This window comes from Carya illinoinensis, chromosome 11, assembly GCF_018687715.1.
Source record: "Carya illinoinensis cultivar Pawnee chromosome 11, C.illinoinensisPawnee_v1, whole genome shotgun sequence".
Taxonomy (NCBI): domain Eukaryota; kingdom Viridiplantae; phylum Streptophyta; class Magnoliopsida; order Fagales; family Juglandaceae; genus Carya; species Carya illinoinensis.
Window position 1 is genome coordinate 37,139,522 of NC_056762.1, and position 14,609 is coordinate 37,154,130.

A 14,609-nucleotide genomic window follows, 5' to 3' on the forward strand; every position below is an offset into this window, starting at 1 on the left:
GTTACAATGGTCTATCCATATATAACTATAATTTTATAAATACATCACATCTTATTAATATGAAATAAATATTTCAATTCTCATCATCTCATGATGTGAGATTAGATAATTAAAAACTATTTATTATATTTTACTTATAAATTTATACTATAATGTTACATCAGAAGATGACGAGAGAATAATAAGAAAATAGATAAATAAATTTTTTTCATTTTACTGTATAAATGCTGATGGGTTAAAAAAGGGTAAATGGTATTAGAATGAAGGGTAAGTTGGTCATTGCATTGACAAGAAGGCGCCAATACTACGAAGCCGCTAAACTATTTAAGCGATTGTGTTTTACCTAGTCCACCCATTTTTGGCCTTACCGTTCCGTGTCTGTGAGGCCTATGTTCGACGATCTTTTACGCTGGCGATATCAGAAAACGAATCCACACGCACACGCTAGACACTCTGAATCACCCAGAAGAATCCGAAAGGCAGAAAAAAGGGCACCTACAATGCTCATTCATGCTCCCCATGCCTCAACTCCCTCTCCCACTTATCTCATCCACCACCCTCGCCGCCTTAACCCCGTGTTTCCGCGCTCGGCTTCTTTGAACGGTGGGTTTCATTGCCGCAATCACATTTTGCCCTTTAGGAAAGCATTCGATTTGAATCTTTTTTTTTTTTTTTTTTGGGAATCTTATTTTATTCCAGTTTCTGTGGCGAATGGAATCATGAAAACGAGGTGGAGGCGGGGAATGTGTCGGCCAGTGATAGTTTCTGCTGCTGAGGAGGGGAGCTCAGGCTTCAAGTCGGAGAGGAAAAGGTTCAAGGCCTTTTAAATTGTTGTCAATGAGATTTTTATATGGGTTTCTGAATGTGAAACAATTGTGCGAACCAAAGGGACATTAATGTTTGTCTTGTCACTCAAAGGTTGGACCAAGACTAAACAGTTAAAAATGTTTTTGTGAGATTCAATGTCGTTGTGTCGAACACCTTAGGGATCGGTCTTTTAGTTCTGAGGGGCAAGTGGGTAACAATTTGTGATCTGAATTACCCTTACATGGTTCTCAAGCATGATAGTACTCGGAGGTATACACCAAATTTTATATCTTTGTCTACAGGGAAAATGTGGGTAACATTGTGTTGCCGGGGGGCTCCTTTTTATATGCCTATATGTATTGATTGGTATTTCATGTGTGGAAAATGGCACCAAAAAGTGGTTGAGAGTGTGGAGACGTTTATTTCTAATAGGACTCTTCTTGACGGGGGTCCGTGCAAGCTGATTTATAGCTCCATATCGGTTTCTTATGGTTGCAGGCTTGCTAACTTTTGCAATATGACATGATTTCCTTGGCTATATCCTTTATTCCGTCTAGGTTCTTGCGTACATTATAGCTGGACACTCTAAGCATCACATTTGCTAGGTTGTGTACGGTTTCAGCTTTTCCAGTTTGATGCGTATGGTTGCTTTCATTAGCCAATGCACTATCACATTGCTTTCGTAAGTGTTGGGTTATTTCTGTTTGATTCAGAGAAGTTGTGGAACACATATGTCTGCTTAAAGCAAAGGAGAATTTATCTGAGGAGGAAGAGAAGGATATGCTGGATTATCTTTATACAACCCAATATCAAATGCGTGGCATTGTTGCGATATCATTAGGTAAGGTTCTGCTCAGATAGAATCCAAGGACATAATGTTGACCTACTATTACTTGCCTGAATCAAGTTTTGGGTTCTCTTCAGAGTCTGAAAGAGTAAATTACTGTAGTCCATGCTCCAACAACAAATATGTCTTTAAAATCCAAGAACAAATATGTCTCTTTTTAAAGATGTTACTAAACACTCGGTTTAGTTTGGTAGTTTGAGCTGTCCCATCTACATTGACATATATAACCTGTCAATTACTTTGGAAATTTGATCAGGCACACAAGCATACACTTACTCACATTCACATGGACATATGTTTATTGGTTGATTTTTAGAGGATAGATGCTCTAATTATTCTTGCAGGACGTATCTCAGAAGAAAATATCGAAAATTACACCCATGCTCTCTACATGCGCTTCCAAAGAAAAGAAGACCTTGCAAAGTTCTATGAGAACGTTTTCTACTTGGGAGTTCTCAAAGAGCATGTTATGCCTTACTGCCATGTATGGCCTGGCATGTAAACACGGGCACTCTGTTCATACTGTCATTTGTTATGGTTTCCTCAGAATTAACCTTACCTCAGATTTTCGTATTTTGCCGCTTGTTTTACTGATATGTGCTTTATATAAACAGGGGTTAATTAATGTGGATTTTGAAGCTGAAGTAGAAGATGATATTCTCTCCATATTTCGGAAGGGAGAGGTAAAGAGTGATGCAATGTGGAAGCTTTGAATTTTGATTCCATGAGGTTTTTTGTATATAGATCATTCCTAATCATGAATGCAGCAAAGGCATTAAAATATATAGAAATGAAATAATGTCTTATTTATGGACTAAGATGCTTTTATTCTTTCACCGATTTGGAACCCAATAAAAACTGGAGTTTCCATTATCTGCACCACAAGCTGCGATATGAATTTTGTTTGCTCACTGGTACTGTCTTTTCTAAAGGTATTCATGTTACTTCCTTGACAGGAATTCAACTACGGTCTAGAGTTCGTGCTTTTGATTTCAGTTGTTAGTGATGCAGTTGGTGGAGCTGCTGAACATGCATTGGCTTCTCTTGCAAGGCTGACAATTGGGTTTCCATCCTTAATTGTCCAATCTACTCAAGGTATACTTGAGCTGAAACTCATCAATTGTTATGCCCCCTAGTGATCTTCTTTGAGCAGGCTGGTTGCAGTTTAAGAAGTAAATATAAACTACAAACAGGTTATAAATAATCCACATCTTATAGCACTATGGTTAACTCTTACGGCTTAGATAGTTTTTCCTTGGTTTTATTTAAGGAAAAACTCCCATCTATTAATGTTTTATACCATCTATCGTTTCTTACTTGTATTGGATTCTCAGGTCTCAATTTAAATCTCAGCAGTAAGGAATATACACATGGAATGGTGATACGATTTCGGTCATGTGAGCTCTCTTTCACATTTCCTATCTGATTGTATGGCAAGTCCATATTTTGACTGCTTTGTATTGACATATTTTGCAGTTGAGGCCTTTGGGATATTTATGGGCAGCTCAGAATACAAAGATGTAAGGGGCCTAAAATTTTCAAATCACGAGTCTTATTTAAATTCCTATTCAAGCTGTCTTAGATTTATCTTGTTAAAGAGATTAGGCAGCAAGATCCTTAAATTAACTTTTGATTGAAAAAACAGATATGGAGTTCTAAATTCCAGCCAATCACCCAGAAAATACTCTCCGTTCATTTTTCTATAGATCCAGTGGGCACTGAGATCATGTAGTGAGGATACTTCACGGTCTGTGCTCCTGTGTACTTAATTTGATGCATATTTGAAAGAATACATATATCATGTTGTTTACATCCAGTGCTTGCAGGTTTCAATTTTGAAAGGCATTCTAGCCAGTTTGCTCAACTTTCTAGGAGTAGGTGTGCAGGCCAGCTCTTCTTTCTCTTTCTTTCTTTTTTTTTTTGGCTGGGAGGTGGGGTTGATTATTATGAATTTATGCTAATGCTTCTTTCTGTATTCTTTGCTTCCCATTTCCCATTTATTGCTATAGACATGTTTCACTAACCGATGTTCTATCTCACACTTGTATTTCAAAGTATAGTTACTCATTTCTTGTTGCATGTCTTTTCAACAAGGGGTCATATACATTTAAAAAGTTGTTTCTTGCTTGTTGACTATATAACTGCACAGCGCACACAGTATGTGCCAGGACAAAAACATGAGTTTTGGTTGAAAGTCTGTCTTTCTTATCCCAAAGAAAAATGCCATCCATGTACTTTGCATCAGGACCAGCTACCAGGTTCTTGATCTGTCCTACAGACTGGTAGGAAGCAACACATTGGATGATACTTTGAAGCTAATCACTAATCAGTGCCATTGTCAGAGAATGGAGGAAAGGAAGTACCTTGGAAGAAAATCTCTCCTCTCTACTTCTAGTTATTTGTGGTCTAATTTAGAGTTTGAGTCATATCATGAGGTGAACATTTCTGTATCAGGACCCCATTGATTGATCATTCTGATCTGTCCTCTCTAAGTACCTGCGTGCTAACTTGGTTTCTTCTATCCATACTCCAATAAGCATAATAGATTTTATATAGGCAGTTGCATATATAATGAACCCTGTCGTATTCATGCTTGATCTTTACTCAAGGAGGTCACAACTTGCATCACATCTTGGAAATTTGTCCAGAATATATTGTTTGATCTTGTAAAGGAAGAACTATTACCGTGTAGAAAATGCAAATCGATTATTGGTTGGACTGTTCCTTCTAAACATTTAAAACTTCATAAGAGTCAAGACTCTGCCCCACCATTCGGGCTGATAGTAATTACATAAATTACAACAACTAACTACTTATTGAAGTGCTTGAACTTGACTTCTTTTCTAAACCATTGCAGTTTCTTTTAGAATATTCATACTTTAGGCGGTGGCGGAATCCCATTCATGCCATCTGTTGTTGAACTTCAATCCCCTGTTTTTGCCATCAACTTCTTATTTAACTCACTTTTGATCGTTTCGAGATTTGAACTCTTTGTTTCCTGTAATTTTTTTCTGGTTCCAAAATCATATCAACCATCTTGTCATCTAAGGTATTCACCAGATTGGATTCCAGCTCTGCTGGGAAAACAGGACTCCTCCAACTTACATTCAAGCGTTGTGCAGTAATGAATGCATGCTTCTATGTATGGTCTATAGTACTATTCAATCAAGTGCAATTACATTTTCTTCAGACACTACAACAATTCACGTTTCTTCTGGACTCTACGTATCATACATCTAAGGAAAACAAAATGAATTGCACTACAAACTACAAAAATTATATCTTCACTACAAACTACAAACAAGATTTTCAAGAAGGCTGATCAGTTATGAAGTGGGTTTGGTCCGCCTGGAACTTGTCGTAGAGAAACTCCGTAAGTCGGATCGGTACCAACTTTGTTGGATCCCTCTCCACTTTCGGTGGAGAAATACCTTGAAAACTTGGAAGAGAAGTTGAATTTATCTGTTTGCTTGGTTTTTTCACCCATGTTTTTGTGGATGTGGCGGCAAGTTGATTGCTGGCTGAGAGCGAGTATGATGACAAGAACCACAAATGAAACTCTGAGATACTGACTTCCCATGATTCTGCCTATGACAGAGAACTAATCTTGCTGATAACAAAGGCAGAAGGAGCTGCTTATAATTATGTTCTCAAATGCAGGCGGTGCTGGACTCATTTTAATATAGGATCAGACAACTTGTGGTGCAGATAGAGCCAAAACTCTCGATTAGGCACATTCAAATGGCCGAAATACCCTCTTCTTATCACCGAATTTGCGATCCAACCATCCTGCAATTTTAAGCTGCATCTATATCATTTTTTGCATCCATTCTGAATAAGAATTACCTGCGATGCAGGTTATTAAAAGAGTCGAGATTTTAATCATTGGACTCTAATCACTAATGCAGAGGTCATGTCTGATATATTATGATGGGTTGAAGGCTAATACAGTCCTTTTGTATGCAGTGGAGTGCTGATTTAAAAAACCGTTCTGTGAAGGGCGTGAGAGCGTTGACGTCAGATTAAATACAGCCCTAATTTCAATTTCTCCATTTGGCTTTGATTATATTAACTTGTGCTATAATTATTGTCGAAGACTTGGGGTACATTTGTGGACACGTGCTGCTAGATCACATTGACAAGTAACACAGCGGCGTTCAGAGTATAGTTTGCCTTATTACATGTTCCTGCTTTCTGAGCCGTTGATTCTCTACTTTATATCTGCATTCTGCATTATATTCAAGTTTGTACTACGTAGACGCAATCCAACTGGTCTACAAATAACTTAGAAGCTTGCCTCAAAAGGAAAACCTTGGAACAAGTGGCTGAAAGTGATGAAAATTGGAACCCACATGAAAATCATCATTTTCATCTTCCTCGTTTCGATTTTTGGAGTTTGGGGAATAAGGTTTTGTATGTGCATGAAAAAAGGAAGATGGTGCTCAAGTGGAGAGAGTGATTTTCCAAGAAAAGGTTTGGAAGTTGAAGTAGGCATGTATGATTTTTGTATGGGGGGTGGTGGTGGAGACTTTTTGGTCTGCAATAACGTGGTTCTGAAGACTGATTCCTAGGTGTAGCATGTTCGGATTCAAGTAATTAATCCAAGAAACAAGAAATCAATTTTCTAAGACAGATCGGTCTAGTCTGCACCGACCCATGAAACATGTAAAGTCTACCTTCTCAACATTCTCAAGACTCAAGTTGCCCCATTAATAATGTAATCGAACCGTCCCCTATATTATGGTCGGAAAGGATGGAGGGGTTAGGTGAAGGGTTTGTTCTCTTTTTAATGTATTTGCTTAATCACCAATGAGGACTATTGATTCATAGGTCAACATCTTATATCATGAATTATAAAAATTTCAATCGCATACACGTTATATCATATAAGATTGGCGTTTATTAGAATCAAATGTATAATGGTACGAGATTGTTATTTACAAGTTAGTGTATAAATATACCACTTATATACTGAACAAAGATTAATATTTTTTTTTATTCTAGCTGATACAAAAGGTTTCCACTTGGATAATGTTAATAATCAAGCATGTAAATAGGTCAAGAGTTTAATGACTTGATGGCATATGACCCGATTCTTTAAATGAAAAATTTGGATTCGAAATTCCTCACCCCCTTATCAAGAAAAAAGAAAAGAAAGAAATAAAGCATGTAAATAGATTATTTCTAATCATTGAGTATCCTCGTTATGCTTGGTAAACATGCTCATATAAGCTGTAACGGAAAGGTCCAACACTTTCGCAATCAAAGGTATCATAATATATACCTAAGATACGTAGCTTTGTTTCTTTGTTTTTGTATTTGGTATCTCGAGGATAGCCATGTCCTAGGCTACCTTCATTAACAGCCATATAATTTTTTGATGCAAGTTGCAGCATTTTTTAATGCCTCATTAATTAGGTCAATCTGTGATTACTTGTTAGATCCAAAAAAGATTTGATTTCGACGATGTTTCAAAATTGGATTTAGCTTGTCTTGTATTCCTTAGAATTATTGTATTGGGGAAAAGAACATGAATATATTATTTTTAAAAAAATAAATAAAAAAACTATTTATAAGCTTAATTTTTTACTGGGTTGATGTAGAAGCCTTCCACATTTTTTATATTAAAAAATCCTTGATATTTTGACCTTTTTACATTTGTAATGAGTGTCGAGTAATGCTATTTATGATCTTAATTCTCATCATCTTAAGATGTGGTATTAGATTATTAGAGTCTATTTATTATATTTCACTTGTAAACCAATCATTTAATGCCACATCAAGGAATAATGATTAGATTTGTTAAAACCAAAATGATCTTCCTTTGGCAATCCTAAATAGTTTATTTGCCACTTGTGATGAGCTTAATTTTCTTCTTTTAAAATAAAAGAGAAACTTTATTGATTCACCTTTGTTGAGGTTGAGGAACTACCATTTACAACAAACAAATAAACAATGAATCAATAGCATAAATATGGAAGTCCTCAACCATCAATGCGCAAAAGTCCCTGAAGTCTCCCTCGTCCGATTTTTGGGCCAACAAATTGAATATTATTTTTTGTTCCCTCCTTGACTAAAAAATTAGCAACCATATTTCCTTCACTCTTACTATCTTTCAACACTGATGTATTCATTTTTGGCCTTGTCGAAAGACAGTCAGCAGCTGCCCTAATTGATAATTCTTGTTTAACATTATCACGTCGCATTGTGATTCACGAAGTCAATTCAAAAGTCATAAGGTCTTTTTCTTTGATCATCTGAAAGGATAGCAGATGCGTATGGTTTTGTCGGTTAACCAATTTTATAAAGCATTGTATAACTTCAAGGAATTCATAGGACTTTAATTTCCTGGAGCCTTCAGAGTCAATAATATTTGTGATTATTTTGAATTTGTGATGAGAAATTTCTTTGATGTCAGAAACGTATGAATACAAGCAATTGAATAATGGGGGAATTTCTTGAGCATAAATATGCAGAGATGGTTTTCCTAATCTCCGAGCAGATAATATTGACAAGTTATCATCCCGAAGAGCTCAAGAATTGTAAAACACTTCACATGCATGTTAAATCAATCAATGGGAGTGATTTTGCATCCCCAGCTACCAAACTTTCTATTTTTAAATTGCATCCCAAATGATCAAAAATAACAATTTGATACCCACTACTAGTTTTTTTTTTTTTTTTTCAATTTGTATACCCCATTGCTTATCTCACAAATTAAATGTTGACAAAACCCCCCCCAGCAATTTATTAAATTATTTAAATACCCTAAATCTAATTAAACGAAATGTCTCAGAAAAAGAAAAAAAAAGAAAAAATCAAGCTAGTTGATTGAATTACATATTCAGTATAACAATCTAATAAGCATGGCCTACTCTACGACTTCATAAGATACAACAATAACTGGCTATTAAAGGCCGGCTGTGTAGGAGACTAGAATGACATAAGACGCCTAAGGTGGCATCAAAACAAAGTATGCCATCATAATCTTAACACCATGTTTCCTTCAAGTATTTACATAAAGAATATTGGTTTTGGTATGTACTTTGAACTTTGCCTTCTTTTTGTTAAGGGGAATTACAACCAAAACATGAAGGGCACCTGCTTCCATTTAGTTCATCATCACTTGTAGATTAGAACACAGAAGAATCTACTTCTTAATGTGGATGCCAGGGATACCTTTCAAACCCATTTTAAGAGCCGTCTTCCGGAAGAGTGCTGGAGGCTTCTGTAAACCGATTGACTGAGAATACTGGTTGGCTAATTCCACAAGAGTAGTTTTGTCCCTGCCAATTTCCCTGATCGAATTATAATATCCAAGCCAAGCATGATATGCTGAATCTTTGACACTACCATCAATCTTTGCCAATGAATCTTCCATCTGCAAGTGTAAATAGATCCAGAGAATTACAGTTAGGAGACCTGCAAGGGATTGAAAACCTATAACCTTGCAATGCACACTTCATGAACATCATAAAAGCACGCAAATATAAGTTATATAACCAGGAGAGACGCAACTTATCAATGTGGAGTTGGACACTAACCTTTAGCTTTATCTCCGGATCTAAATGTGGTAAAGGAACTTTCTCAAGAGGCAGGTCTTTAATTTCATCCAAGAAATACTCTTCCCATGGTGCAAGCAACAGTATGCATTCCCCTTCTTTGCCTTCTCGTCCAGTTCTGCCAAGCCGATGTATATACTGCTCCCGGTCAGAAGGAATTCCTATCTGGTAATAAGTCTTTCAAATTTAGCTTAACTTACTAGAGGGTAATGCAAACAAAGTAGAGAAGAATCTAATAATTACAGGCTATTTGGCATTTACTTCAACATTAAAGGACACTGAACATTTATAATTTTTCAAGGAAAATTGTAGTGAATCCATCGATTTCATTACAAATAACTGCAGCATCGGATCCCTGCTTTCCATAAAAGATGGATTGGGGCATTTAATCATTTAGAGTCCATGGGCTTCTAATAGAAGTAAATTTGAATAAGATGGGTCCCTATATATTCTAAATTTGAGCAATCAACCCCCTAAATTATGCTATTAGTTTCAATGTTCTTCCACAGTTAAAATTTCTCCGATTTCTGCCAAATTTAACCTTAATTTCCACATGTTAATTTCTACTTAACTTATAAAAAATGTCAATTTCTACTTAACAAAAAAATTACACATGCTTTTCAAATGATTACAGGAAAATCCAAAATAAATAAATAAATAAGCATGCGATCATGTGATGGTATGACAAACACGAGTTTTAAGGTTAAATGTACCAAAATTATGGACTTATAAAAAAAATATATATCAGAAATTAAGGAAATTTTAATAGCAGGGGATACTGCAACCAATTACATAGTTTAGAGTTAAATGTTCAAATCTAAAAAAGCTTTATGGATACCTGAATGACCAAAGTAACATCAGGGTAATTCATTCCACGTGCTGAAACATCAGATGTGACGAGAATCAATCTTTTTGATTCCCTGAATTCTTCAGAAATGCGAGTACGGTAAAGCTGAGGCTTTCTAGAATGCATCTCCCTTACACTCATTCGCATTTCCCGGAGAAGTAGATATATGAGTGATGTTACCATCCCAGTTGTACAAAAGACAATAACCTGAGTGCAAGTAAAAAAAATTTTGGCATACGGGATTCCATTAAAAATGAAAAGCTAACTCTACAAATCTTCTTTTGATAAGAAACTCTAATAATCTTTTTTCCTAGTGACTGCAAATCTGACCTTGTATTCAGGTGATTGAGAGATATGTTCCTTCAGAAGATGGTGCAAAATTTGAAAATGTAATTCATGTGAAGCAACAATACAAGATTGCTTAACCTGCAGTTAGCAAACCAAACCACAGAAAGCATTAAATTTGCAGCTTCCCATGTCAAACTTGGAGACAACCATAATATCCATTATTCTTAACTATGAAAAAATAAATAAAAAATGTTCATGACTCTAATAAAACTAAAATGAACATCAAGACAAACAATTAAAACAACGGAGCAGAACTATGTAAAGTATGCATGTCATCAACTTAAAGTTTGGAGTAGAAGTTCAAGAGAAACAGTAACTTTCTCATTTCTGATACCCAAGTTAAAACTAACAACACACCTTAGATGGAGTTTCTACACAACCCAGACCTATTGTATCAATATAAGCATGTTCTCTTTTCAAAACAAGTTGAGATATCCGGCGAACCTGCATAATCATTATCCAGAACATAATATTTTTAGCAGTTTCACATATATATATATATATATATTTTGATAATTAAGCAGCAGTTTCACATATTAAAAAATGAGTGATGCTACATACAGTCACTTTTACGTACTCCCTGCGCACTCCATTGATGTGTTTCGTTACATCAAATTTTTTTTAATACGTAACCAATCACATCAATAGAGTGCACAAAAGAATATGTAAAAATGACAGCACATAGAATTTTTCTTAAAAAATAAAATGGTATTACAACTTGAAATGACAGGTTAAGAAAATGTAACCTCTTTTGGGATGGTTGCAGAAAACAGCAAGGACTGTCTCTGACGGGGCAAACAATCAACAATTTTCTCCAGGTCCTTCCTAAATCCAAGGTCTAGTAAGTAATCAGCTTCATCAAGTATGAGCATCTTCAATCTCATTAAGCGCGCAGACAAGCCAGACCTATTTTCAATGTGATCCAGCAACCTACCAGGAGTTGCAACTATTATCTGCCAAATGTTCATCAGAATAATTTTAAAAAAGGAAACCATTATCTTCCTGCATCAATACTGCAACAGATGGAATGGTAGCATTTGGTTGTTGGTATATTAGCCATCCACTTTCTTAGTAATCACATGCTCCAAAAGCACAAACCATAACATGCATAACACATAAGCAAACCTGGCATGGATACGATTCTAAGCGTTTCTGGTCATCTTTGAAACGTGTACCTCCAACTAGTGTTTGCACACTTATGCCATCATGGTACTTTAGCATAACATTTGCTTCTGCAGCAATCTGACTTGCAAGTTCCCTTGTGGGGCAGAGAATAAGAACATAAATTGGAGGCACCCGATGAATGGTGTTGTCACTCACAGCCTTTAGAACTGCTTCAATGGTAGGAAGCTGTTTTTGTTTAACAACAGCATTTGAAGGAAAGAACAAAATATATTACATACTAATTCAGAAGAGATAAAGATAGCCTTCAGTACCAAAAAGGCTGCACTTTTGCCTGTACCGGCTTTAGCTTTGACCAAGGCATCCTTGCCTGCACCCACAGTAGAAAGAAAACCATCAATTATAATCTTGATTCTTGTTAATAATGAAGAAATCAAACATCTTTAAGCAATCGGAATCAAACCAGAGCTACACCAATTATAACACTTCGTCATGGAATTAGTGACCAAGCATGACAATTCATCATGTAAATATAAATGAACCATCTTAAAGGTGAATGCATCAGGAATAACATATTGACGATGATACACACATGGTGATGACACAGCAGCAAACCCATGAAAACAATTATATAGGTATAAGGAAATGGTAATTAGTTATTTATCATATCACCATAAAGGTTTGAACTTTAGTCCCCAAATACTTCGTACAATATGACACAATAATATAGCTACAGGTAATGGCAAACACTTAAAACCTTGACACAATCATCCCACTTCACCTTGGCACTCAAATTTATATTGCTACACATTAATCATGTAGATCATTCATTTACCAACTTTATATGTAACGCTTCAGACTCATGCCTCAGAATTTAATCTCCAACGTCATAAGTTCCAAGGAAGTCACCTTCCTCGTTCCAATCTGGCGGTGGTAACATCCATATCTCACTCACATCTTCAAAGGTGAAGGTAAATAACACAGACTTATCAAAAAAAAAAAAACTAACACAGACTTCAACATTTTTTACTGCAAATTTTGCAGTTGAATGACACCACTCACCAATGCCTATTAATGCTAGTAAACCACTGTACTGAATGAAAAACTCAAGTTCTCAGATAATAATAAAGAGTTTATTATCAACAATATATGCTACATAATCAACACGACTAAAGAATTGGGAAGGTAAACATAGAAAATGGATGCTAATTACAACCAACATGGCCAAAGAAACAGCTAGCATACCCTCAAGGCAAACAGATAGAGTAGCTTCCTGTACCCGTGTCATTTGAACATACCCAGCAGCATTGAGTGCCTTGACTGTCCTTGGGGATATACCACACTCATCAAATCTGGACAGAGAAAAAAAAAAAAAAACACACAGAATTACCTGTTAGCACAGAGAAGTTCCTCCATTCAAAAACCTTTATATCTATACAAAACGTACCTATCAAAGCCACACTTTTATACGCCAAGGAATAGCAAATACAAACAGATATACGAAATTGTAATCTCATAATTTACAAAGTTTTTATATCATAAAGTCCAAGTGACCACACGTTATGCAGTTGTAAATGATCAACGAGTATTCCGTTGACATATTTTTTTTCACCGAAATTCGCTTAGCAATCGAACAAAGAACAATCCCCCATCCTCTAGCTAAAAGCACTTTGCCTACCTTTTCTGAGTAAGAATTGATGCCTCCTCACCCTTCTCCCTTCCATTCTCAATCAAACCCTTCTTGCTTAGTTCATGCCTTATCAACTCAACCTGCCCCGAAAAATCACTCTCCTCCTCCAACAACCGCAGCGGCACTCTTTTAGTAATCTTCATATCATACTTCCCGAGAGACGCACTGCTCCCCACCTTCCTCACTCCCCTCCCACCTCTCATTCTCTCATTCTCATCCTCCAAGTCCTCCTTTCCATCCACACTCAGTTTCCCCCAACTCGAATTTCCCGAAAAATACTTAGACGACTCTCCCTCGAAATCCGAACCCGATTCGTCGTCTCTCGGAGAGCTATCGTCTCTGCAGAACCTATTCCTTTGGCCCACAAGTTTCGCCAAGTTTTTGGCAAAGTGTTTCGCGGGCTCCCTTACTGGACCGTAATCCGAGTCGTCATCATCGCTTTCCGAGCTCTCATTCCGCCGAAACCGCCTCCGGCTTTGCACAGAATAGTTCCTTGTATTCACATAGCGGCCGTTCGAATTTGTCAAATTCACATTTTCCCGCCCTTCCGATATCAACTTCCTCAAATCCATCGGATATCCGACTGATCCTCTCCCCCCGTTCGCTCGGATACGCCCTAACGGTTCGTTCGTCCCCCGCGTCGGTGGACATTTCAACGGACCGTCGTCTTCGTTCCACAAATCTTCGGCTCCATCTTTCATGAAGCGATTGGCTAGGGCTTTAATGTGGTCAGTGGGGCTCATCGGACCGTGACCGTTGGATGGGTCCGGGTTTATAGATGGGTCGGGCTTGCCGGCGAGTTTGGCCCGGATTTGGGAGCGGACTCGGGCATGGAAGAGCTGCTTTTCTTGCTCGAGGAGTCGCTTCTCTTTCTCTTTGGCCCGTTTCTCATGCATGCGCTTCCATTGCCACTTGTTGACGCCGCCGGGGAAGGTCCGGGGCCCGCCGCCCATGGGCCGGGTGAAGATGAAAGTGCAGAGGAGCTTCGATAAGGTTCTGGGACGTTCTAGAAGGACCGAATAGGACATTTGGTTTTGAGCTAAAAGAAGCTCGAATTGAGACGCAGAGAGAACAAAGACTGAGCGAGGGAGACAGATTGAGGTACAGGGTTTAGGTTTAAGGTGGAAGGAGATGGGTTAGGGTTTAAGATAGGCGGAAATGGGCCCAAATGGGCCTTGAGTTTGTAACTTTTGGCTTCATGGCACAACGGCATTTGTGCCCGACTCTCGTTAAGATAATGGATTTATCATTTAACTTCAAACCGAAGAAGTTAAAAAAATAAAAAATAAAAAATAAAAAAATAAAAAAATAAAAAAAATTCTGCTAATCATTTCTATACTAAGAATATATATATATAAAAGAAATAAAAAAACAGATATATGATAT

General features: G+C 37.0%; 2 protein-coding genes across 2 annotated transcripts; one reads left to right on the forward strand and one right to left on the reverse strand.

Annotated features, from left to right (window-relative positions):
* Positions 1 to 352: 352 nt before the first annotated feature.
* LOC122281740 lies at positions 353 to 4,282 on the forward strand. Its single transcript, XM_043093492.1, has 10 exons — positions 353 to 603; positions 700 to 811; positions 1,521 to 1,648; positions 1,999 to 2,138; positions 2,269 to 2,337; positions 2,611 to 2,749; positions 2,989 to 3,051; positions 3,131 to 3,174; positions 3,300 to 3,401; positions 3,481 to 4,282. Exons 1-9 carry the CDS (start codon positions 390 to 392, stop codon positions 3,384 to 3,386), a joined length of 996 nt encoding a protein of 331 aa, XP_042949426.1. The 5' UTR covers positions 353 to 389; the 3' UTR covers positions 3,387 to 3,401; positions 3,481 to 4,282.
* A 4,174-nt stretch (positions 4,283 to 8,456) lies between these two features.
* On the reverse strand, positions 8,457 to 14,357 carry LOC122281861 (probable DEAD-box ATP-dependent RNA helicase 48). Its single transcript, XM_043093678.1, has 10 exons — positions 13,212 to 14,357; positions 12,779 to 12,885; positions 11,848 to 11,903; positions 11,537 to 11,761; positions 11,158 to 11,364; positions 10,769 to 10,855; positions 10,394 to 10,489; positions 10,055 to 10,270; positions 9,199 to 9,381; positions 8,457 to 9,035 (listed from the first exon to the last, which is right to left on the reverse strand). Exons 1-10 carry the CDS (start codon positions 14,249 to 14,251, stop codon positions 8,805 to 8,807), a joined length of 2,448 nt encoding a protein of 815 aa, XP_042949612.1. The 5' UTR covers positions 14,252 to 14,357; the 3' UTR covers positions 8,457 to 8,804.
* Between the last annotated feature and the right edge of the window lie 252 nt (positions 14,358 to 14,609).

What these genes read in the sequence shown, in the direction of transcription:
- LOC122281740 (XM_043093492.1), top strand. Translation starts at nt 390, where the DNA reads ATGTTCGACGATCTTTTACGCTGGCGATATCAGAAAACGAATCCACAC. An exon ending in GCGCTCGGCTTCTTTGAACG is followed by an intron (nt 604 to 699) that starts GTGGGTTTCATT and finishes ATTTTATTCCAG; the next exon opens with TTTCTGTGGCGAATGGAATC. An exon ending in CCATATTTCGGAAGGGAGAG is followed by an intron (nt 2,338 to 2,610) that starts GTAAAGAGTGAT and finishes CTTCCTTGACAG; the next exon opens with GAATTCAACTACGGTCTAGA.
- LOC122281861 (XM_043093678.1), bottom strand. Translation starts at nt 14,251, where the DNA reads ATGTCCTATTCGGTCCTTCTAGAACGTCCCAGAACCTTATCGAAGCTC. An exon ending in TCTATCTGTTTGCCTTGAGG is followed by an intron (nt 11,904 to 12,778) that starts GTATGCTAGCTG and finishes CTGTGGGTGCAG; the next exon opens with GCAAGGATGCCTTGGTCAAA. An exon ending in CTCAATCACCTGAATACAAG is followed by an intron (nt 10,271 to 10,393) that starts GTCAGATTTGCA and finishes ACTTGCACTCAG; the next exon opens with GTTATTGTCTTTTGTACAAC.